The 23793-nt window shown below is 48.0% G+C and overlaps 1 protein-coding gene across 1 annotated transcript in view; it reads left to right on the top strand.

The window, feature by feature from the left end:
* LOC149457450 (glycine N-acyltransferase-like) overlaps positions 1–20906 on the top strand; it is a 121809-nt gene extending 100903 nt beyond the window's left edge. The window contains exon 6 of the mRNA XM_089683660.1: positions 16436–20906. Coding sequence (XP_089539786.1) covers positions 16436–16820 — 385 coding nt within the window. The 3' untranslated portion in view covers positions 16821–20906. The remainder of the gene's footprint in view (positions 1–16435) is intronic.
* Positions 20907–23793: the final 2887 nt, after the last annotated feature.

Genomic DNA, 23793 nt, shown 5'->3' with positions numbered 1-23793 from the left:
GTCCAGAGTGTGTCATGGGCCCCTGTACCACCTCCTCATGCTGCTGCCAGGTCCAGAGTGTGTCATGGGCCCCCGTACCGACTCCTCATGCTGCTGCCAGGCCCGTAATCTGTCATGGGCCCCTGTACCGCCTCCTCATGCTGCTGCCAGGTCCAGAGTGTGTCATGGGTCCCTGTACGGCCTCCCTTTGCTGCTGCCAGGCCCGTAATATGCCATGGGCCGCCGTACCGAGTCCTCATGCTGCTGCCAGGCCCGTATTCTGTCATGGGCCCCTGTACCGCCTCCTCATGCTGCTGCCAGGTCCAGAGTGTGTCATGGGCCCCTGTACGGCCTCCCATTGCTGCTGTCTGCATCGCCACACTCTGCCATGTGCCACTTTCAGGTCTCCTCACACTGCTGGTGGGTTCCATTTTGTCATAGGGTGCTGTATGGCCTCCCATTGCTGCTGCCTCCACCGCCACACTGTGGCTCCACACTCCACACTGGTTTTGGCCCCGTGACTGCCCAAATGAGTGAAGTGTGCGGTGATTCTAAGATCGACGGCACTCATCTGCATGTCATACTGACTGACAGTATTATTTCTCTTCCCCAGCAGACTCCAAGGGCATTTAAATTAAAGGTACAGTGTTCTGCACTAATATAAAGGCTCTCTGAAGCCTAGAAACACCCTTTTATAAGTTAAATTCGCAGCGAATATATTCGACTCGAATCAAATTTTTTCCATGAAATCAGTCGAATCGAATTTTTGAATAATTCGCTCATCTCTAATTATGATATTTTGATTAAGTGGCAGTTCTGGAGAGTTTAGATCTATATGGAGCTTTTTTTTTTTCCATGCAAAAAAAAGTGAAGTGCCTTAAAGGTTCTGGTTTTCTTTCTCAGTTTACACTAACATTTTTTCTTCTTTCTTTTCTATTATATGTCAGTGGATGCAATCTATTTTTTGATAGTATTTATGATTAACTCATTGATATAATTGCTATTTGTAAATTTCAAAACTTTTGGGGATATATGTTGTTCAATATTATATATGCATTATATTACTAATGGTAGGTGGAAGTCCTCTATTGAAAAAGCTTTTTACTATTCCCTAATAGTATGCAAATAATTTCATGGAATGTCAAGGGGTTGATATCTCCTAACAAGAGAATAAAAATCTTGCGACTTTTAAAACGCCTTCATGCGGATATAGTTTTGTTGCAGGAAACACATCTTTTAAACATGTAAAAGATATATAAAGAGATTTTTTGCAGGAAACACATCTTATAAACAAGTAAAAGATATATAGAGAGATTCCTCCTGCGCTTATATGGAGTGGTACCTAAAAACTAAAGCAGCTGACACTCAAAACTGATACCTTAACAGTGACAAACTACAAATAATAATTTAGTGCAGCGCTAAAACAATAATTAGAGATGAGCGAATCGAACATGACGAAGTGGATTTCCTTTCGAAGATTTGGAAAAATTCGATTCGCGACGAATCCGAAGATTAGCAAACTTCGGATGCACGAATCGAATTTTCCCAAAAATGGCGGCGACATGTGTGGCGACAGAGCGGGGATCTCTGGGAAGGCGCGCAGACAAGGCGCGCTGACCCATAATGCATTCATTCATGACATGTGATCGCATTAGCCAATCAGCAGCCAGCCAGCCAGCACTGTGTAATGGTGGAGCTATAAATCGCGGCCATCTTACAATTCTCCATTAGCCTCCGGTCATTCAAGAGAGACAGACCTGTGTGTATTAGGGACAGAGTTAGGGCCACAGACACTTTAGGGCCACAGAATCGTTACTCAGGGACACAGAATCGTTACTCAGGGACACAGAATCGTTACTCAGGGACACAGAATCGTTACTCAGGGACACAGAATTGTTACTCATGGACACAGAATCGTTACTCAGGGACACAGAATCGTTACTCAGGGACACAGAATCGTTACTTAGGGCCACAGCTATCAAAGAATCGAAAATTTAAAGTGACATACACCCTTTTTTTTTTTGGTGGCTGTCGTGCACAGTTGGTGCTGCAGTTTGCCGATTGTGCAAAATAAACTGACTTTCTGCTTCACAACCACTATTGTACGTTCAAAGAGTTAAATCCATTTACACGCCGGCTGGCGGTAATATTTTTTGGGTGATTAGTGCATTCCAGTGACACAAACGTACAGTTTCCAGCCAACGGCAAGCTGCAATTGACCGATTGTGCTAAATAAACTGACTTTCTGCTTCACAACCACTATTGTACGTTCAAAGAGTTAGATCCATTTACACGCCGGGTGGCGGTAATATTTTTTGGGTGATTAGTGCATTCCAGTGACATAAACGTACAGTTTACAGCCAACGGCAAGCTGCAATTGACCGATTGTGCTAAATAAACTGACTTTCTGCTTCACAACCACTATTGTACGTTCAAAGAGTTAAATCCGGTTTTATTTTTGGGGTGCTTATTGAATTAAAAAGTATGTCAGACAACACGCAGAGGAGTGGCAGAGGAGGCAATGTTTCAGGAGCGAGCAGACGTGGCAGCAGAGGAAGGGGTCGAGGCAGCACTAGTCGCAGCCAGAGGCCAGTGCTCCCGGTGTCATCCAGCGGTCGTGTCTCCACCGACAACCCTGCCGTCATCGATTGGTTGACTCGGTCGTCTTCCTCTTCCCAGGTCACCTCTGACACCTACAGCCAACGGTCGGTGGGTACGTCAGACACAACCGTTAGTTGGCATGGCCCGGGAGCAAGCCCACTGAAATCACGTGTCCTCGACCTGCCCCTGTCCTTTGGTGTTCCCTCACCAAGCGAAGTATCGCATGCTGTGGGCTCAGCCCCACTGTACAGTGAGGAAGAGCTAACAGAGGGCGGTCAGGAACGGGGGGAGACATCCGCCTCTTCAGCAGCCAGGCGAAGAAGTACTGGCGAGGAGAGTGGCTCGGTAGCCGGTCTAGAGACAGGTCTGTCTCCTGACCCACACGCAGCCGAGGGGGCTAGTAGTGACGCGGAGACCCTAATTGATGATGATGAGGCTGATCGCACTTGGCAGCCTCGTCGTCATCAGGCTATTGCTTCCGCATCATCAGGAGAAGAGGGTGCCAGCTTGCCAGCGAGCAAAACAGTCGGTGGGTTGCCCAGGAGGCAGCAGGGTCGCAGCAGTGTCAGTGGAGCCAAACGGCCACGGAGTAGAGCACCAGCTCCACTGCAGCCTACCACCACGGCCAGTAGTGGTGCCGGTGTGCACGGAGGAAGTAGCAGTCAGCCAGTGAGGAGTAGCGGGGGCAAAGTTTCCTACTCGGCGGTGTGGCAATTTTTCGTCAAGCCGCCCAAGGAAGTAAACGTAGCCGTATGTCGACTATGTGGCCAGAAAGTCAAGCGTGGCCAGGGGGCCAATGTTGGGACTACAGCGTTGCATCAGCATATGCAGCGTCGCCATTCGGTGGCCTGGGAAAACCGTGATAAAGATACGGCGGTTCTGCCTGCCCCAGTCCCCCGCTCCATCACCCGCTCCGTTACTTGCTCCGTCACCCGACGTCAATCGCCCTCTATCAGCCAGTCAAGGCTCCAACACCTCTGCTGAGGGGAGTTGTCGCTCGTTGGCATCTTCCGCTCGTTCAGATGCTCCTTCTCCTGCTACTCTTCTTCACGGATTCCGTCAGCAGTCTTTCTTGGAATCCGTTTCCAAGAGACAACAGTTTGCGAGCACGCACCCGACGGTGCAGAAGCTGAACGTCCTCCTTTCCAAGTTGCTGGTGCTGCAGTCCCTCCCTTTCCAAGTGGTGGACTCAGCACCTTTCCGAGAAATGATGGCTTGTGCCGCGCCGCGGTGGAGAGTGCCAAGCCGGCATTTCTTCGCCAAAAAGGCAGTGCCAGCCCTGCATTCACATGTAGAAGAGATGGTGGGCCAGTCTTTGAGCATGTCGGTCTCTGCCAAAGTGCACGGCAGCGCCAACGTGTGGAGCTGTAACTACGGTCAGGGACAGTACATGTCATTTACGGCCCACTGGGTGAACGTGGTGCCGGCACAGCCGCACCAGCAACTTGGACAGGTCACGCCGCTTTTGCCTCCACGTTTGCACGTCCTTGGTCCAGCAAAGATGTCCGCCTCTACCACCTCTTCTTCCACCGTGTCCTCAGCCGCCACCCCCGTGCCAAGTCCCATTACCCGACCGGCATATCACATGTGCAGGGCGCAACGGTGTCACGCTGTGCTGCACCTGGTATGCCTTGGCGAACGTAGTCACACAGGGGAGGAACTTCTGAGTGTAATGAACAGAGAAATCGACAGATGGCTGTCTCCGCGCAAACTGAAAATCGGAACCATGTTGACCGACAACGGAAAGAACATGGTGTCTGCTCTGCGTCAAGGAAGGTTGTGCCATGCGCCATGCATGGCTCACGTGTTCAATCTGGTTGTCAAGCGGTTCCTAAAATCCACCATCCCACTGCAAGACATCCTTAAAATGTCACGTAAACTTTGCATGCATTTCAGCCATTCCTACACCGCAAAGCACACCCTCCTTGAGCTGCAGCGGCAGAACGGAATTCCACAGCATCGCCTGATCTGCGACGTTGCAACAAGGTGGAATTCAACCCTACATATGTTAGACCGCCTTTACGAACAGCGAAAGACCATCGCCGATTTCCTGATGTTACAAGCGGATAAAGGTACTCCCCTGTGTAACTTAGATGTCAGCCATTGGCAGCTCATGCGTGACACCTTCCGCTTGCTCAGGCCCTTTGAGGAGGCCACGCTATTCGTGAGTCGGCAGGACTATGGGATGAACGACGTCATTCCTCTGTTGCACGTCCTGGAACAAATGCTGTTAACAATGGCTGGTCAGGGTGCGGTAGACGTGGCGCACAGATCTCAACGCCACATGACCCCTGTGGGGGCAGGACAGGAAGAAGAGGAGGAGGTAGAGGAGGACATTGGTGCTCAGGAATTATTGAGTGAAATGGGTGGTTTTTCCACTCAGCAGACAGGAGTGGAGGAGCAGGAGCATCTGGTAGAGGAGGAGGAGGAGACAGAGGACCCAGACGCACCGTGGCAGTATGCTGTGGAGATGGAGGCAGGGAGTCCATCGCATTCCTTGGCACAAATGGCCCATAGCATGCTCGGTTGCTTGCGTAGCGACAGCCGAATAATAACCATCAGACAGAGGGATGACTTTTGGCTGTCCACCTTGTTGGACCCTCGCTACCGTTCAAAAATGGTGGCCTTTTTCACACCTGCTGAGAGGGAGGCCAAAATAAATTACTATAAAAACCACCTATGTAGTCAGTTGGTCTCTGCCTTTCTGCGCCAACGTCCATCCTCAGACCCTGTGGGCCCTGTGCGCTCGCGTTCCGCTGCCATGGCAGCAGGGGAGGGGTGGGGTGGTAGGAGCAGTGGCAGCTCCACCAGCAGCGGCTGCCTCAGTCTGCAGTCGATGATGAGTAGCTTTCTTCACCAGCGCAGTGAGGAAACTACTAACCAGCCGCAGCAGCAGCAGCATCAGGTGGACCTGGAGCAGGACCTCAAACAACAGGCTTGGGCCTACTTGGACAGTACCCTGCCAACCGAGGTAGACAATCCCCTTGACTACTGGGCAACGAAACTTGACCTTTGGCCCCAACTAGCTGAATTTGCCCTTGAAAGGCTGTCATGCCCGGCCAGTAGCGTGGCATCGGAGCGCGTGTTTAGTGCGGCAGGAGGTATTGTAACTCCGCGGAGGACACGACTGTCCACCCAAAGTGTGGAGAGACTCACGTTTGTGAAAATGAATCAGGCGTGGATTAGTCTGGATTTCAAACCACCAGTTCCTGACACAACTGACTAAATCTGCCATGAATCATGCCCCAAACATGTTATTAGGGACAAATGGAAGACCTCCACCTGATCCGTACATTTGTATATATATTTTATTGAGAGGCTGCTGGTCGGCCGACTCATGTTTTGCACATTTTTAATGACTTTTATTCTGCAGGTCGGGCCCCTCATGAATTGGGGTTTTTAAATTATTTATACTTCGCTGGACGACCGTCACATGAATTGAACCTTTTTAATGACTTATACTCTGCTGGTCGGGCCCCTCATGAATTGGTGTTTTTAAATTATTTATACGTCGCTGGACGACTGTCACATGAATTTAAACTTTTTAATTATTTATAGTCGACCAGTTCCAGACCGATGGAATAGCAATTTTTTTAAATATTTATTTGACACGTGTTGTCCATCTCATCAATGAGGTGGACTGTTTATTTATTGGCCACGGTTTGGCCCCTCCTGTTTCTTACATTGTTAACTTGTTGTATCGGTCACGGTTTGGCCACATGTTTGGTTGTCTTGTTAAGATTTTCCGTAATGTACACAGTTACGCTTGACTTGTCGACTTTCCACAATCTACTAAGGTATAGCATCGCATCAAAGTTTTTTGTTTGTTTTTTTGGTCTAAACCATTTCTTATAATGTCAATTTGTAGGAGGATACGCCGCTGTAAGGCGACCTACTTTTTTGTCACTGTGTAGACATCTATTTATAGGCCGATGTTTGGCCAGAAAGATATATTTAGTAATAACCTAGCCGTTCAAGCCGCTCACTGAACACCTCGGGAATTGCTTTGTATATCTGTCGCCTTAGGGGCCGCTGTCTGGCGACATCATTTTTTGTCACTGTGTAGACATCTATTTATAGGCCGATGTTTGGCCACAAACCGTGACCGATACAACAAGTTAACAATGTAAGAAACAGGAGGGGGCCAAACCGTGGTCAATAAATAAACAGTCCACCTCATTGATGAGATGGACAACACGTGTCAAATAAATATTTAAAAAAATTGCTATTCCATCGGTCTGGAACTGGTCGACTATAAATAATTAAAAAGTTTAAATTCATGTGACAGTCGTCCAGCGACGTATAAATAATTTAAAAACACCAATTCATGAGGGGCCCGACCAGCAGAGTATAAGTCATTAAAAAAGTTCAATTCATGTGACGGTCGTCCAGCGAAGTATAAATAATTTAAAAACCCCAATTCATGAGGGGCCCGACCTGCAGAGTATAAGTCATTAAAAATGTGCAAAACATGAGTCGGCCGACCAGCAGCCTCTCAATAAAATATATATACAAATGTACGGATCAGGTGGAGGTCTTCCATTTGTCCCTAATAACATGTTTGGGGCATGATTCATGGCGGATTTAGTCAGTTGTGTCAGGAACCGGTGGTTTGAAATCCAGACTAATCCACGCCTGATTCATTTTCACAAACGTGAGTCTCTCCACACTTTGGGTGGACAGTCGTGTCCTCCGCGGAGTTACAATACCTCCTGCCGCACTAAACACGCGCTCCGATGCCACGCTACTGGCCGGGCATGACAGCCTTTCAAGGGCAAATTCTGCTAGTTGGGGCCAAAGGTCAAGTTTCGTTGCCCAGTAGTCAAGGGGATTGTCTACCTCGGTTGGCAGGGTGCTGTCCAAGTAGGCCCAAGCCTGTTGTTTGAGGTCCTGCTCCAGGTCCACCTGATGCTGCTGCTGCTGCGGCTGGTTAGTAGTTTCCTCACTGCGCTGGTGAAGAAAGCTACTCATCATCGACTGCAGACTGAGGCAGCCGCTGCTGGTGGAGCTGCCACTGCTCCTACCACCCCACCCCTCCCCTGCTGCCATGGCAGCGGAACGCGAGCGCACAGGGCCCACAGTGTCTGAGGATGGACGTTGGCGCAGAAAGGCAGAGACCAACTGACTACATAGGTGTTATGGATGGAAGTACGACGGTATATGATCTTCTTCGCACCCACGGCATTACCTCATAAAATTTCTGCATTGCATCTGCAATCACAACGCTGACTTCCCGGATCGCCACTCAGCCATTGGACTCTTGATAGTCGTCTCCCCACGCTGCTGCTGGGGGGACTTTTTAACCTAGGCCTGTGTATGGCCTTCAATTGAAGCTGCTTCTGCTCCGCCACTATGCCATTGGACTCTTGATCGTCGTCTCCCCACACTGCTGCTGGGGGGACTTTTTAACATAGGCCTCTGTATGGCCTTCAATTTAAGCTGCTTACGCTTCGCCACTCTGCCATGGGCCCCTGTACCGCCTCCTCTTGCTGCTGCCAGGTCCAGAGTGTGTCATGGGTCCCTGTACGGCCTCCCATTGCTGCTGACTTCATCGCCAGACTCTGCCATGTGCCACTTTCAGGTCTCCTTACACTGTTGGTGGGTTCCATTTTGTGATAGGGTGCTGTATGGCCTTCCATTGCTGCTGCCTCCACCGCCACCCTGCGCCATGTGCCTCTGTCGTCTGCTCACGCTGCTGACGGCTTCCGCTTTTTAACCGAGGCCTGTGTTTGGCTTCCGAATACTGCTGCATCCACCGCCACCCTGCGCCATGTGTCTCTGTCGTCTGCTCACGCTGCTGACGGCTTCCGCTTTTTAACCTAGGCCTGTGTATGGCTTCAGAATAATGCTGCCTACACCGCCACCCTGCGCCATGTGCCTCTTTCGTCTGCTCACGCTGCTGCCAGGTCCATACTGATTCATGGCCCCCTGTACCGGCTCCTCATGAACGTGGTTTAGCGGGTTTGCATCACTTAACGGCAAATCGTTGACAAACGCTGGGACGTTCAGTGTTGTGCGCATTAAGCCAGACACCAAAGGGCAGCACAGACCTGTTATTACTCGCTCAAGCATGGCTGAACAAAACCAGTCTCTACCACAAATTGGACCCAGACCTGCCCAGGGTCTCGTAAGTAGATTGCACGGAGGAGTAGAGTTCGTTATTGGAATTAACTGTGAGGGACTTTTAAACCTAGGCCTGTGTATGGTCTTCAATTGAAGCTGCTTCTGCTCCGCCACTCTGCCATTGAACTCTTGATAGTCGTCTCCCCACGCTGCTGCTGGGGGGACTTTTTAACATAGGCCTCTGTATGGCCTTCAATTTTAGCTGCTTACGCTCCGCCACTCTGCCATGGGCCCCTGTACCGCCTCCTCATGCTGCTGCCAGGCCCGTAATCTGCCATGGGCCCCCGTACCGACTCCTCATGCTGCTCTCAGGCCCGTAATCTGTCATGGGCCCCTGTACCGCCTCCTCATGCTGCTGCCAGGTCCAGAGTGTGTAATGGGTCCCTGTACGGCCTCCCATTGCTGCTGTCTCCATCGCCACACTCTGCCATGTGCCACTTTCAGGTCTCCTCACACTGCTGGTGGGTTCCATTTTGTCATAGGGTGCTGTATGGCCTCCCATTGCTGCTGCCTCCACCGCCACACTGTGGCTCCACACTCTGGTTTTGGCCCCGTGACTGCCCAAATGAGTGAAGTGTGCGGTGATTCTAAGGTCGACGGCACTCATCTGCATGTCATACTGACTGACAGTATTATTTCTCTTCCCCAGCAGACTCCAAGGGCATTTAAATTAAAGGTACAGTGTTCTGCACTAATATAAAGGCTCTCTGAAGCCTAGAAACACCCTTTTTATAAGTTAAATTCGCAGCGAATATATTCGGCTCGAAGCGAATTTATTCCGCGAATTCGGCGAATCAGCCGAACCGAATTTTTGAATAATTCGCTCATCTCTAGCTATGAGCTTGGTATTGATTTTTAGAGCTCTTGAAGGGATTTCAGGTAAAAGTGATCAGGGTGGCTATAAAGCCACACTATTGCTTTTACAAGGCTCTGAAGGTACAGGAACTTTATCCATGGATTTCTACTCATTGGAGTGGTGTCCGGAGATAAAAGAGAAAAGTAAATGCTTTCTGATTTTCAAGGAATGTTTTTATTTACAGGTTCACTTTGCTGACAGAGTCCATTTAAGGAATGTGGACTAACAGTTGCGTACTATGGATCAGAAAAATCATTCCATTTCAGCTGTGTGCCTATTAATTAGCCACTAGCCAGGTCATACATTATGATAATGGAATGATCTTTAGATTGGTACAAGGAAAATCTTTTGTTAGTTTTGTCTTTGCAGAATAATTTTTTCTTTGTGCCGCCCTATAGCAGACTGCTACAGGGCGGCAGGGGTGTGCAAAATCACAGATATACAGTATATATATACACACACGTGATTTTGCATTTCCGGGTAGGGGGTGTGCGTTCTACCTGCGCCGCCATTCGCAGCCGTCAATCACCGGGTCCTAGCCGGTGATTACCTGCCGGCACCCGGTGATTACCGAGGGTCTCCAACAGGGAGGAGGGCTGCTTTGTTTACTAACAGTCCTCCTCCCTGTCAGCTCAGGCACACTGCTCTGGATGGCTGTGCATAGCACAGCCATCCAGAGCAGTGTGCTTACAGTGAAGCACCAACACACAGTCCCCTAGTAAAACACTCCCAGCACACAGTTAACCCTTTGATCGCCCCTCATGTTAACTCCCTCCTGCCCTGTGCCATTAGTACAGTGCCAGTGATTTATTTTAGCACTGATCACTGTATTGGTGTCACTGGGGATGTCAGTGACACCAAGTCAGTTCCCCCTAGTGTCAGAATGTCTGCCGCAGTCCCAAAGTAAGTCGCTGATCGCTGCCTTTATTAGTACAAAAAAATAAAAATTCCAGTATCTATACCACCATTTGTAAATGCTATAACTTTCATGTAATCCAGTTAATTTACACGTATTGGGATTTCTTTTAGCAAAGACCTGTCACAAGTCCCAGAAGACGGGGAGGGAGGACAACTGTCAGGAATGGTCTTGCCAATGGTGGTGGGACTCACCTGCCTTGTGGGCTGCAGTAGCAGGGCTGGCCAGCGGGTGCTCTCAGCAACCAGAAGCTCACTCCTGCAGTCAGCCATCACCTGAGGCTGATTGCAGGAGGTGTATTTAAGGAATGGCCAGACCTACAGTCAGGGCCTTGGTGTATGTTTCCCATGAGCCCCTGTACCTGCATCCTGTCTGCTTCCTGCCTGATTCCTGATTCTGCTTGATCCTGACCCTGAATGAACTCCGCCTGTCCTGACCTTGGCTATTCCTGAGCACTCTCCAGCCTGCTCCTTTGGTACCTTGTCTGCCTGATTGTTCCTGACCCGGCCCGTCTGACTACGCTCTGCCTACTCCTTTGTGTCTTGTCTGCCCGATGATTCCTGACCCGGCCCTCCTGACCACTCCACCTCACCAGCCCTGACTGCTCTTATCTGTGTACATTCCGTTATCAGTTGGAGGTTTGATTTTGTTATATTGTGCGTTATATTTGTGTATACCCTTAATAAATTATATTGTTACACCATACTTAAGCCTGCGTTTCCCTGTGTCAGTTCACGCATCTCTGGTCTTACCGGGAGCCCTGACATTACACCAAGGCCATTCCTGACCAGAAGTGGCTGCACAGGGAAGCCATCTTGGCTTGTTGTTGGGAAGGATGCATCCTGAGGAGGTGGTATACTTGTATTTGCTTGTCTTATATGACAGAGAATATGCCTATCAGACTCTGCAGGAGTATACCAGGGATCAGCTGCTAGAGTGCATACGGGTCGCTCATTCACTAGTAGATCAGGGCACAGAGTTCTCTGAGGTGCAACCATTGGTTCAGGCTTGTGTTGAGTTGGCTTCATCTAGTACCCTTGAAAGCAGGAATGACTTTCTTCCATCATTCAGTGTGGATCAAATAGAATCACTGGTATGGTTGTTGGAGGATGATCCAGATTGCTTCTGGGAGCATTATTCAGCATGTTCACCACATGTGCTAGTGGAGTGTATAAACGCAGCGCAGTCTTTGGTCAGACAGGCTATGTGTAAGCTGAGTTTTGTTCAACCAATACTACAGTCCTGGTCAGACTTCTTACACCCAGCCTCAGGCAGCTTGCAACAAACCCATCTTGCTTCTAATTATTCCTCTGCTCAAAGCTCTATTCCTGCATTCTCGACAGAACCCCCAGTTACAGCCCAATATACCCTGCTATCTACCACATGTCAGTACCCTGTTCCCACTCGCTGCACCTATCCGTCCTTTAACCCTGTAAAAAAGGCCGCTGTAACAACTATTCCCTCCTCTGTTCCACCCTCCAGCTCTCCTCTGTCCCCAGCTACTCCATCCAATTACAGACCTGCATTTACTTGCAGTGCCCCAGTAACTAAACCCAAGAAGAAGCGAAAATTCTTTCCAACCAGTACCATCCTACCAGTATCCAAACCGGTCAGCCTGCCGTCTAAGAACCCGCCTTCCGTTGTTCAGCCAGATGCCCTGATGCCTGATGACCCAGTGTACGCGATCGAGCCTGATGACCCGATCCAGCCTGATGACCCGATGTTCGTGATCCAGCCTGATGACCCGATCCAGCCTGATGACCCGGTGTTCGTGATCCAGCCTGATGGCCCAATCCAGCCTGATGACCCGGTGTTCGTGATCCAGCCTGATGATCCGATCCGGCCTGATGACCCGATCCAGCCTGAAGACCCGATCCAGCCTAATGACCCGATCCAGCCTGATGACCCGGTGTTCGTAATCCAGCCTGATGACCCGATCCAGCCTGATAACCTTGGTGCCCGTGGTCCGGCCCGGTGCCTCGGTGCCTGTGGTCCGGCCCGGTGCCTCAGTGCCCATGGTCCAGCCCGGTGCCTCGGTGCCCGTGGTCCGGCCCGGTGCCTCGGTGCCCGTGGTCCAGCCCGGTGCCTCGGTGCCTGTGGCCCGGCCCCATGCCTCGGTGCCCGTGGCCCGGCCTGGTGCCTCGGTGCCTGTGGTCCGGCTTGGTGACTCGGTGCCCGCTGTCGAGCTTGGTGACCCGGTGCCCACTGTTCTGCCAGATGACTCGGTGCCCGCTGTCGAGCTTGGTGACTCGGTGCCCACTGTTGTGCCAGATGACTCGGTGCCCGCTGTCGTGCCAGATGACCCGATGCCTGCTGTCTGCCAGATGATCCAGTGCCCGCTGTCGTGCCAGTTGACCCGGTGCCCGCTGTGGAGCTTGGTGACTCGGTGCCCGCTGTTCTGCCAGATGACTCGGTGCCCGCTGTCGAGCTTGATGCCTCGGTGCCTGCTGCCTCACCTGATGGCCCGGTGCCTGCTGCCTCGCCTGATGGCCCGGTGCCTGCTGCTCCGCCTGATGGTTCGGTGCCCGCTGTCGTGCCAGATGACTCGGTTCCCGCTGTCGTGCCAGATGACCCGGTGCCCGCTGTCGAGCTTGATGCCTCGGTGCCTGCTGCCTCACCTGATGGCCCGCTGCCTGCTGCCTCGCCTGATGGCCCGGTGCCCGCTGCCTCGCCCGATGGCCCGGTGCCCGCTGCTCCGCCTACTGGCCCGGTGCCCGCTGTTGTGCCAGATGACTCGGTGCCCGCTGCCTTGCCTGATGGCCCGGCGCCTGCTGCCCAGCCTGACGTGCCTCTGCCTGCTGCCCAGCCTGATGTGCCTCTGCCTGCTGCCCAGCCTGACGTGCCTCTGCCTGCTGCCCAGCCTGACGTGCCTCTGCCTGCTGCCCAGCCTGACGTGCCTCCGCCCGCTGCCCAGCCTGATGTACCTGCTCCTGATGCCCAGCCTGCTTCTGGAAATCCTGTGTCCAGCAATCCGCCTTCCTGCGGTCTCCTGCAAAAAAAAAGGCCTATTAGCAGGAGACCCAGCCAATCGCTTGATTCCGGCAGTGGGATGTCCAGCTAGTTGCCGGACCCAGGCGGTGGAACATTTGGGCCATTACGGACTGTTTGGAGCGTCCTGAGGCCGCTCCTTGAGGGGGAGGGGGTACTGTCAGGAATGGACTTGCCAATAGTGGTGGGACTCACTTGCCTTGTGGGCTGCAGTACCAGGGCTGGCCAGGGGGTGCTCTCAGCAACCAGAAGCTCACTCCTGCAGTCAGCCATCACCTGAGGCTGATTGCAGGAGGTGTATTTAAGAAATGGCCAGACCTACAGTCAGGGCCTTGGTGTATGTTTCCCATGAGCCCCTGTACCTGCATCCTGTCTGCTTCCTGCCTGATTCCTGATTCTGCTTGATCCTGACCCTGAATGAACTCCACCTGTCCTGACCTCGGCTATTCCTGACCACTCTCCAACCTGCTCCTTTGGTACCTTGTCTGCCAGATTGTTCCTGACCCGGCCCGTCTGACTACGCTCTGCCTACTCCTTTGTGTCTTGTCTGCCCGATGATTCCTGACCCAGCCCGCCTGACCACTCCACCTCACCAGCCCTGACTGCTCTTATCTGTGTACATTCCGTTATCAGTTGGAGGTTTGGTTTTGTTATATTGTGCGTTATATTTGTGTATACCCTTAATAAATTATATTGTTACACCATACTTGAGCCTGCGTTTCCCTGTGTCAGTTCACGCATCTCTGGTCTTACCGGGAGCCCTGACAACAACTCCATGGAAGTGGGAGCGTGTACCTGTCAAATTCAGGTACCCGCTCCCCCCCTCCTCTCCCCAATGGTCTGCAGTCTCTGGCCATCTCCTGTACTATGTCTGCAGTCTCTGGTCATCTCCTGTCCTGTGTCCGCAGTCTCTGGTTATCTCCTGTATTATGTCCGCATTCTCTGGTCATCTCCTGTAGTATGTCCGCAGTCTCTGGTCATCTCCTGTACTGTGCCCGCAATCTCTGGTCATCTCCTGTACTGTGTCCGCAGTCTCTGGTCATCTCCTGTACTGTGTCCGCAGTCTCTGGTCATCTCCTGTCCTGTGTCCGCAGTCTCTGGTCATCTCCTGTCCTGTGTCCGCAGTCTCTGGTCATCTCCTGTATTATGTCCGCAGTCTCTGGTCATCTCCTGTATTATGTCCGCAGTCTCTGGTCATCTCCTGTATTATGTCCGCAGTCTCTGGTCATCTCCTGTACTGTGCCCGCAGTCTCTGTTCATCTCCTGTACTGTGCCCGCAGTCTCTGGTCATCTCCTGTACTGTGTCCGCAGTCTCTGGTCATCTCCTGTACTGTGTCCGCAGTCTCTGGTCATCTCCTGTAGTATGTCCGCAGTCTCTGGTCATCTCCTGTAGTATGTCCGCAGTCTCTGGTCATCTCCTGTACTGTGCCCGCAGTCTCTGGTCATCTCCTGTACTGTGCCCGCAGTCTCTGGTCATCTCCTGTACTGTGTCCGCAGTCTCTGGTCATCTCCTGTACTGTGCCCGCAGTCTATGGTCATCTCCTGTACTGTGCCCGCAGTCTCTGGTCATCTCCTGTACTGTGTCCGTAGTCTCTGGTCATCTCCTGTAGTATGTCCGCAGTCTCTGGTCATCTCATGTAGTATATCCGCAGTCTCTGGTCATCTCCTGTACTATGTCCGCAGTCTCTGGTCATCTCCTGTAGTATGTCCGCAGTCTCTGGTCATCTCCTGTAGTATGTCCGCAGTCTCTGGTCATCTCCTGTAGTATGTCCGCAGTCTCTGGTCATCTCCTGTAGTATGTCCGCAGTCTCTGGTCATCTCCTGTACTGTGTCTGCAGTCTCTGGTCATCTCCTGTACTGTGTCTGCAGTCTCTGGTCATCTCCTGTACTATGTCTGCAGTCTCTGGTCATCTCCTGTACTGTGTCTGCAGTCTCTGGTCATCTCCTGTACTATGTCTGCAGTCTCTGGTCATCTCCTGTACTGTGTCTGCAGTCTCTGGTCATCTCCTGTACTGTGTCCTCAGTCTCTGGTCATCTCCTGTACTATTTCTGCAGTCCATTGGTTCAGAATATTTTTTTTCATGCTTTCCTCCTCTAAAACCTAGGTGTGTCTTTTGGAGCGAAAAATACAGTACTGTATGTGTACACTAAGTGGAATAGGGTTTAAACAATTGAAACCTTGCTTACTAATAGTAAGAAGAAAGGAAAAATTGCTAATAATGTAACTAGTTCAGATGAGAAGAGGGAGAAAGGAACTAATTAGACATTGAATGTGGGTTATTTTAACTTAATTTATTATTTCACTATAAAGGTTTTCTGCAGATTACAGAAAAAGCTGAACTTAAACAACTAGCTTACTTTAAAAGTCTTTTCTCCTATGTACTCAAACAATTAAATGAGTCATGGGGGTTACCAATTCCTGGTCTTTCCTGCCTGCACTGATCAAAATGGGCTGTATGGAATTTCAGTCAGAAACAGATAGTCCAAAATCAAACAGCTTCACTTGTTCTCATTGATTAAGAAAACCCACAATTCTCTGTGAACCTAGTTTCTTGGATTCAATTATTCTTGAATGTATTAAATGTTTATTTGTGTAGTGCTACCCCCTCAGGGACCTCTAACTTTTCGGTCCCCCTAAGCTTTGCTCGGCCAGCCAACAGACATTCCTCTACATCTTCACGCACACAGAGTCTGTGATACAGGCCTTGAACAGGTTTTTATTAAGGAGTTAACAAATTGGATGGGGTCTAGGGGTATATGGTATGCCAAAGGAACTGCAAACCTGAGAACAAACTTCTTAGCAACCTGTACACTGTACAAAAAGATGTGAATCCAAAAAATAGCAACTGTCCAAAACTAAAAAAAAAAAGTGCTGCCTTTAGATATACTTTAAAGACTTGCTTTCTGGTCTAAATGAAGTCATTTTTTTCTTCCCCTTTAAATATCTTTTTATGTTTTAAATTTTTTTCCAGGGATCTGCAATTCTCATCACTCGTCTCAGATGAAGCTCACCTTGTGAACGCCCTCTGGGGTTTTGGTGGCAATGATCGAAGTGAGCGTTACCTAAGTCGATGCATCCAGAGCTTCCCCACAGTGTGCATGAGGAGAGGAGGTGTAGGAGTGCCCCTTGCCTGGGTGATGAGCGAGCAGTCAGCAGAAATGCGTGTAGGCTACACCGACAAACTATATCGAGGCCAAGGCGTGTTTCGTACCATGATTGGAAAACTGACCACGCAGTTGGAGTCCCTTGGAACTCCACTGTACTGTCATGTGGCCCCGGACAACAAGAGCAGCCAAGCCGCTACACTGGCAGCTGGGTTCCCATTGGCAGGAAGATGGCAGCAGTGGAAATTTTAACCTTTGTGATATATGGACTGTCTTTCTATCAATTTCATGGTGCTTAGTTTTAAATAAGCAGGTCATGTTAAAATGGAACTCCAGCCAAAACGTAATTTGTAAAGAATGGGGTTAGAACTTCCCCCAGTTAGAACTTCTGTTGGATTATTTTTTGGTGTCTATAGTACCAGTGGGGAGATTTGGACTCACTCCTGTTCCAGTGAAAGCTTCATTGCTGGTGTTGTGTCCTGGTAACAGAGATTCCCCCTCGCTTTTCACCTGGGCAGACACAACAGAGAAAGTATCTAACTGTTCTTCATCCTACCAAAAACTTAACCACTTAAAGTGACTCCATTTTTGTCGAAAGAAGAAACTATTCCCCTCTGGATGATCTATGTACATTGCAAAGATTATACCAACTCAGCTGCCAATTCCTACCTTTTATTATTCTGAAGGAATAGCTGTTTATGTGTGTTTACGTGCAAGTGATTGTAAATGGGAGTGACTTTATAATTATCAAATCAGCTACTGCACTTGCAGGGCTCTAATGAGGTACAGTAAGTGTCAGGGTCTGCACCCTTTAGATGTGAATTCCTTTTGGAAGCATCTCGCCAAAAATTACATTTTTGTTCCAGGTGATGCCCAAAATCTGACTTGTATCTTAGTGCAGAATTCTGGGAAAATCAGTAAGTCAATCATACAAGCAGGAATTGACATTTTTGGTGTGTACAGAACGCCTCCAGTTTGCCATATTGCATTGCATTTTACAAAAAATGACAGTGCTACAGATTGAAAAGGAAGGGTCATTTTTAACCACTTTCAGGCCGCCTGCCCACAATGTACTGCAGATGGGCGGCAGCTACAGGACCAGCAACGTACGCTTATATTGCTGGTCTTTTGTCAGTACAGGGGAGATCCTACAACCCCAAGTCTGCTGTATTCACCCGACACAGCAGAATGAGAATCCTGGTAATCGGGACCCGGTGATCACATGATCACAATGACAACAAAGATTTTATGAAACAATCTGATCAATAAAAGCTTTGCTTCTGTTCCTGGAGAGCTGTGATTGGTCCACAGCTCTCCCATGACACATGGGGCCAATCACAGCACCCTGTACCATGTCCAGCTGGAGCCAATCACAGATCACTATTATATTGAACTCTCATGAACTTAAAGTGGAGTTCCACCCAAAAGAGGAAGTTCCGCTTTAAGCTTTTGTCCCCTGCTCCCCATTAAGGATTGGCAACTTTGGGGAGCGGGTGCCCAAATTTTGCAGGTACCCGCTTCCACTTCCGTTGCAATCACCTAAGCGATCAGAAGTGGAAGTTGTTCTTCCCCCCTCCCTCCCCGTAGTCTTCTCGGACACATGACAGGTCCCAGAAGACTATGGGGCCATTCACAAAGAGCAGCGCTTCTCACTCATGCGCAGTGGGCATCCGGCTGTGAAGCCGCAAGCTGTCACAGCCGGGTGCCCACACTAAAGATGCCGGCTCCAGGGAGAGAAGACGGCCGGTGAAACCAGCGGTGGTGATGATACCACTGGGGCAAAGGACAAGTAAGTGGCTGTATTTTAAAAGTCAGCAGCTACAGTTTTAGTAGCTATTGACTTTTATTTTTCTTTCAGGTGGAACTCCGCTTTAACACATGACAGTTCAAAGCAAGCTTTGCATTGCAGAGCAACGATCTTCATTGCTCATTCAATGCAAAGTGTAAAAAAAAAAAAATCCCTGATAACCCCCTTATTTCTATGATAACATTACATTACTCTAATGAAAGTATTTTAAAAAAAATAGTAAAAAATGAAAAATAATGTTTTAAAAAAAAAGATGTTTTAAAAAGATTGAGAGAAATTTTTTAAAATTTTTGTTTTAAACTACTTGCCGCCCGCCCGCCAACATCGTGCGGGCGAGCAGCAGCTGTGAACAATGCGGCATAATAAAAAATGCAGTGTTGGCAAGATCAGCCCCTTTTGCTGCTAGCACTAATGTTTAGCCCCTCTGCTGTTATTCACGGAAGATTTATGTGAATTGATTGTGGGCCAAAGCTATTTATACATACAACAATACATTGCAGCCCACCCAAATTCAGCTCTTTCCAGACAATTCACATGGAAACCTATCACAGATTCTGAATTAAAAACTTTTGTGGGCCTAACGCTCAACATGGACATTACAAAAAAGAATGAATTGTGGTCATATAGGCCCAGAGACCTGATTCATTGTATGCCCATGTTCTCTGCTGTTACATATATGCCCAAACTGGACCAGCAATGTACTGGTACGTCACTAGACTTTAGGTGGTTATATCGAGATGATGCTTGCAGCTGCAGGCATCATCCTGGTATCATTTTTTTTCAGCTGGCAGTTGGCTTTCATGTAAAAACAATCCTAGCCACTAATTAGCTGCTGTATCACTTTTACAAACAGCAGAAAGAGACCCCCCCACAGCTCTCCCGCCGTCTTCCAAGGTTTTCTTGTGCTTTCCCGTCCCACCGGGGAACCCAAAAATGCAGCCGGCAGTTCCACTGGCTGACAATAGAGCTGATTGGAGATTGGAATGCCTCCAATCATCTCTATGGTCTAAGAGACTGGAATCAACGAGCATTTAATCATTTCCGTTTTTCCAGATATAAACAGCTCCATTTTAAAATTGGGAAAGCATTTGATCACACTGATCTTGGTGAGATCAGATGCTTTAAGGGTAGAGGAGAGTCTAATAGACCCCAGATTTCTCAAAAAAGAATACCTGTCACTGCCTATTGCTATCACAGGGGATATTTTCATTCCATGTGATAACAATAAAAGTGATAAAAAAAAGAAAGGTACAGTGTAAAAATAATAAAAAAAACCCAAAATAAATAATTTAAAAAAATTCATCCTTATCCCCATGCTCATGCTCAAAGGCCAATGCAAGCAGAAGTCCCATGGTGGTATGTAAACAGAGATTGCACCATGCATGCGAGGTATCACCACGAATGTCACATTGAGGGAAGTAATTCTATCACTAGACATCCTGTTTAGATATAAAGTGGTGACCTGTAAAGGCTTTTAAAACATCGCCGTTGCACAACATCAATCACCTTGCAGGTGGACAGAGTGCATCACAGCCAAAACCAGGATGTTGGAATGATATCTAGAATCAGCTGTGATGGACCAGGAATGCTAGATGCTCCTGATAACAGTACACACACTAAACATAGTTAGGCACACATAAAACCCCTTGATCAACCTAGATCTTAACGCCTTCTCAGCCAGAATCGTTAGTACAGTGACAGTGTATATTATTAGCACTGATCACTGTATTAGTGTCACTGGAAATGTCAGTGGCAATAAGTCAGTTCCTCCCAAGCATCAGTGTCAGATTGCCCGCCAAACTATCGCAGTCCCACTATAAGTCACTTACTTAGCCATTACTAGTATAAAAAAAAATAAAAAATTTCCAGTATCTATACCATAGTTCGTAGACAATATAACGTTCACGCAAACCAGTCAATGTACGTTTTATGTGAATTTTCTTTGTTACCAAAGACATGTAGCATAACACATTTTGGCCAACATTTATGAAGAAGTTTTATTTTTTTTTATTGGATATGTTTTATAGCAGAAAGTAGAAAATATTGGTTTGTTTGTTTATTTACATTTGGGCTTTTTGTCATTTATATCACAAAAAATAAAAACCCCGGTGGTGATCAAATACCACCAAAAGAAAGCTCTATTTGTGTGAAACAAATTATAAAAATTATGTTTGGGTACAGCATTGCATGACCACACAATTACCAGTTAAAGTACCGCAGTGTCAAACAGCAAAAAATGGCTTGTTCATGAAGGGGATAAAATCTTCCAGAGCTCAAGTGGATATGCTATATTATTATTTATTTATTGATATTTTTTTTTTTCAACGAAAGTGGAATTACCATTTAAAGAATTTTGCTGGAGTTCCATTTTAAGTTCCACCATAAATGCATGCAAACCCCACCCACATTGTGGCCATTTTTGACTAGATAACAACCAATTATAACAACCAGTTTGAGCTGATACACATCTGATTGTCTATTAAAAGCAATTTACAGCAAATTAATAAAACTCACAAATTTGGATCTTTCAAGGGAACCATAACGAATTTGATTAATTAGATTTTATTATTATTATCATCAATATTATCAGGCAGTTATATACTGGTTTCATTTGAAGGGCTCAAAAGAAATAACGGACATGATCTCATTTAGTGTTGCAACAAGGTAATAAAAATGTGGCAATCAGGGGCGGACTGATAACTCATGGGGCCCCCGGGCAATAGGGGATCATGGGGCCCCTGTTTGCTTGCCCAAACTCAAAAAAGCCTATGAAAAGGTACCAGGGCCATCTCATGGGGCCCCCTACTGACCCCGGGCCCTCGGGCAGTGCCCGAGTTTCCAAATGGTCAGTCCGCCCCTGGTGGCAATCCTTCTAAACAAACCTTGTACACCTTAAAATAAAACCAATGTACTACTACATATACTTCAAAAAATGTCTATAGTGTGTATGTCAGTGTTCCCCGTAAACAGGAAATCCATCCTAGAAGGAAAAGGATAGAAAAAACAAGACAAAACAAAAATGATACACACACTTATGTACGGGGAGGATCTCCTAGAGCCATAATTTTTACAGCAGTGCTCAGGTTCCAGGATAGAGACTATTCAATAAATGACCTCAAGATGTCAGAGCCTAAGAACTCAACCCAAGGAGACCACATCGCCAAGTTCTTAGGGTAGCATTCCATTAAGCTCGCCATTAGTTTCTCCATTTCCTTTAAACAATTCAATTCCACTACCCACTCTTTGATACTGGGAACGGCTTGGGTATTCCAATATCTAGGTATTAGTGTACTTGTTGCGGAGAAGAACAAGCACAACAGCCCCTTTTATGCCGCCCTCCTGGAGCCTGGGAAAAAAGAAAATAGTGCTATTTCTGGAGACATCTGATAGGGCATACCAGTAACATGGGGGCAAATCTAAAACAGACTCCCATAATGGTTTAATACAGAGATAGGTCCACCATATGTGGGTCACTGTACCTACATCTTCCCCACAGGGCCAACACGTTTCAGGATAAATTCGGGATCATCCTTTGTAGTCCCACTGGACACCTATACCACCTAGTATTTTAATTTTTCTCTTGTATGTAGGTTGAAACACTTGATTTGAAAGTTAGAAAGAAAAATGTTTTCCTTTCTTCCTCAGTTAGCATGCGAACCAAATCTCTCTCCCAGTCTCTGGTATAATATAGACGATATGCCATATATTATAAAAATGTTGCATGAGCACACCGAGCTCCCATGCAGAGGGATTCAAAGGGAGATAAGTCCCTATGTAGAGAGCCTGTTTTAGATAAATGCTTACAGAAGTGCTTGAGCTGGAAATAATGAAGCCATTGGCCTGAATAGGTATTGGCAGCAGGTAGCAATGCATTAGGCAGTAGCATAGCTTTTACAGCAAGAGCTTGTTTAATCAGAGAGTAGGTCGAAGACATCCATCGTAAAAACCTGGCAGGCATTAAACCTGGAGTAAATTCTGGATTCCCCATAATTGGACCAGTTATTTTGGAGATACCCAACTTTTGGACAGTTGAATCACAGGCTCTTAACAAGGATTGCATCAGAGGTGACATTTGATGCCTAGATGGTCGCAATGTATGTGAAGAGGTCAAATGCACGGGAGATATTAGTTGTTCAATAGACACACACTGTTTTGATTGAACATGAAAAAAACAGTCTAATATCCTGCTCGGTATGGATGCTGTATGATAAAGTTCCATATGTGGTAGACCAGCTTTCTGGACGAATAATTCAGCCATATGTGTCGAAGTAGGCTGGATCATAAGGAGCGGAAAAACATAATTGGACCCGGAATCAGTGGGAGTAAACAATGCCCCATTTTTGTTGTTAGTGAGAGGAATTGTGCTCCATTGATAGTATCATTGGGAGAAATTGTGCCCAATCATTGGTGTCATTGGGCCCCAATCTTGGTATCATTGTGATGAACTGTGCCCCATCATTGTTGTCATTGGTGGGAATTGTGCCCCATCAATGGTAACATTGGGAGGAATTAGTTGGTGTCAGTGGATTAAATAGTGCCCCAAGGGTCAGATAAAACAAGCCACATCCGGCCCCTGGGCCGCAGTTTGAAGACCACTGCTCTAGACTGAAGCTCATTAATTGTGGAGTTCAGTAAATAATTGAATTTGTAAATTATATCCTCTGAGGGAGTTACAGTATCTTTGAAGGGACACACAGACCTCTACAGGCTAGACCAGGGGTCTCCAAACTATGGCCCTCCAGGTATTGAGGAACTGCCACAGGCACAGGCAAGATTCCCAGAGGCAGAAGCATGATGAAACTTGTAGTACTTCAACAGCTGGAGGGCCAGAGTTTGGAGATCCCTGGTCTAGACAATGGCATCCTGATTGCCATTAGGCATAGGGATAAAATCCTTGGACTCATTGTCAGACCCTAAAATGGTGCAGTAGGTCCTGGGTTCCTCCTGGTGCATGAATATTCCCGGCCTCATGTGGCAAGAGTATGCAGGCAGTTCCTGGAGGATGAAGGAATTGATACTATTGAATGGCCCCCACGCTCGCCTGATCGAAATGCAATAGAACACCTCTGGGATATCATGTTTCAGTCCAGGTTCACCTAAGACTGTACAGTAGCTCAGTGATACCCTGGTCCAGATCTGGGAGGAAATATCCCAGGACACTATCTGTCATTTCATTAGCAGCATGTCCTGACATTGTCAGGCATGCATACAAGCACGCGGGGGCCATACAAACTACTGAGTACCATTTTGAGTTGCTGCAATTAAATTTCAGCAAAATGGACTAGCCTGCTGCATAATTTTTTCACTTTGATTTTCGAGGTGTCTTTGAATTCAGTCCTCCATAGGTTGATAATTTTCATTTCTCTCAATTGATGGGGCATCCTTACGTTCCTAACACATTACCCAGTCCATATCAGT

This window comes from Staurois parvus, unplaced genomic scaffold (assembly GCF_062004578.1).
Source record: "Staurois parvus isolate SC_StPar_1 unplaced genomic scaffold, SC_StPar_1.0 ptg000320l, whole genome shotgun sequence".
Lineage (NCBI taxonomy): Eukaryota > Metazoa > Chordata > Amphibia > Anura > Ranidae > Staurois > Staurois parvus.
The sequence above is the reverse complement of the archived record's forward strand: the minus strand, read 5'-3'. Positions and strand labels throughout refer to the sequence as shown.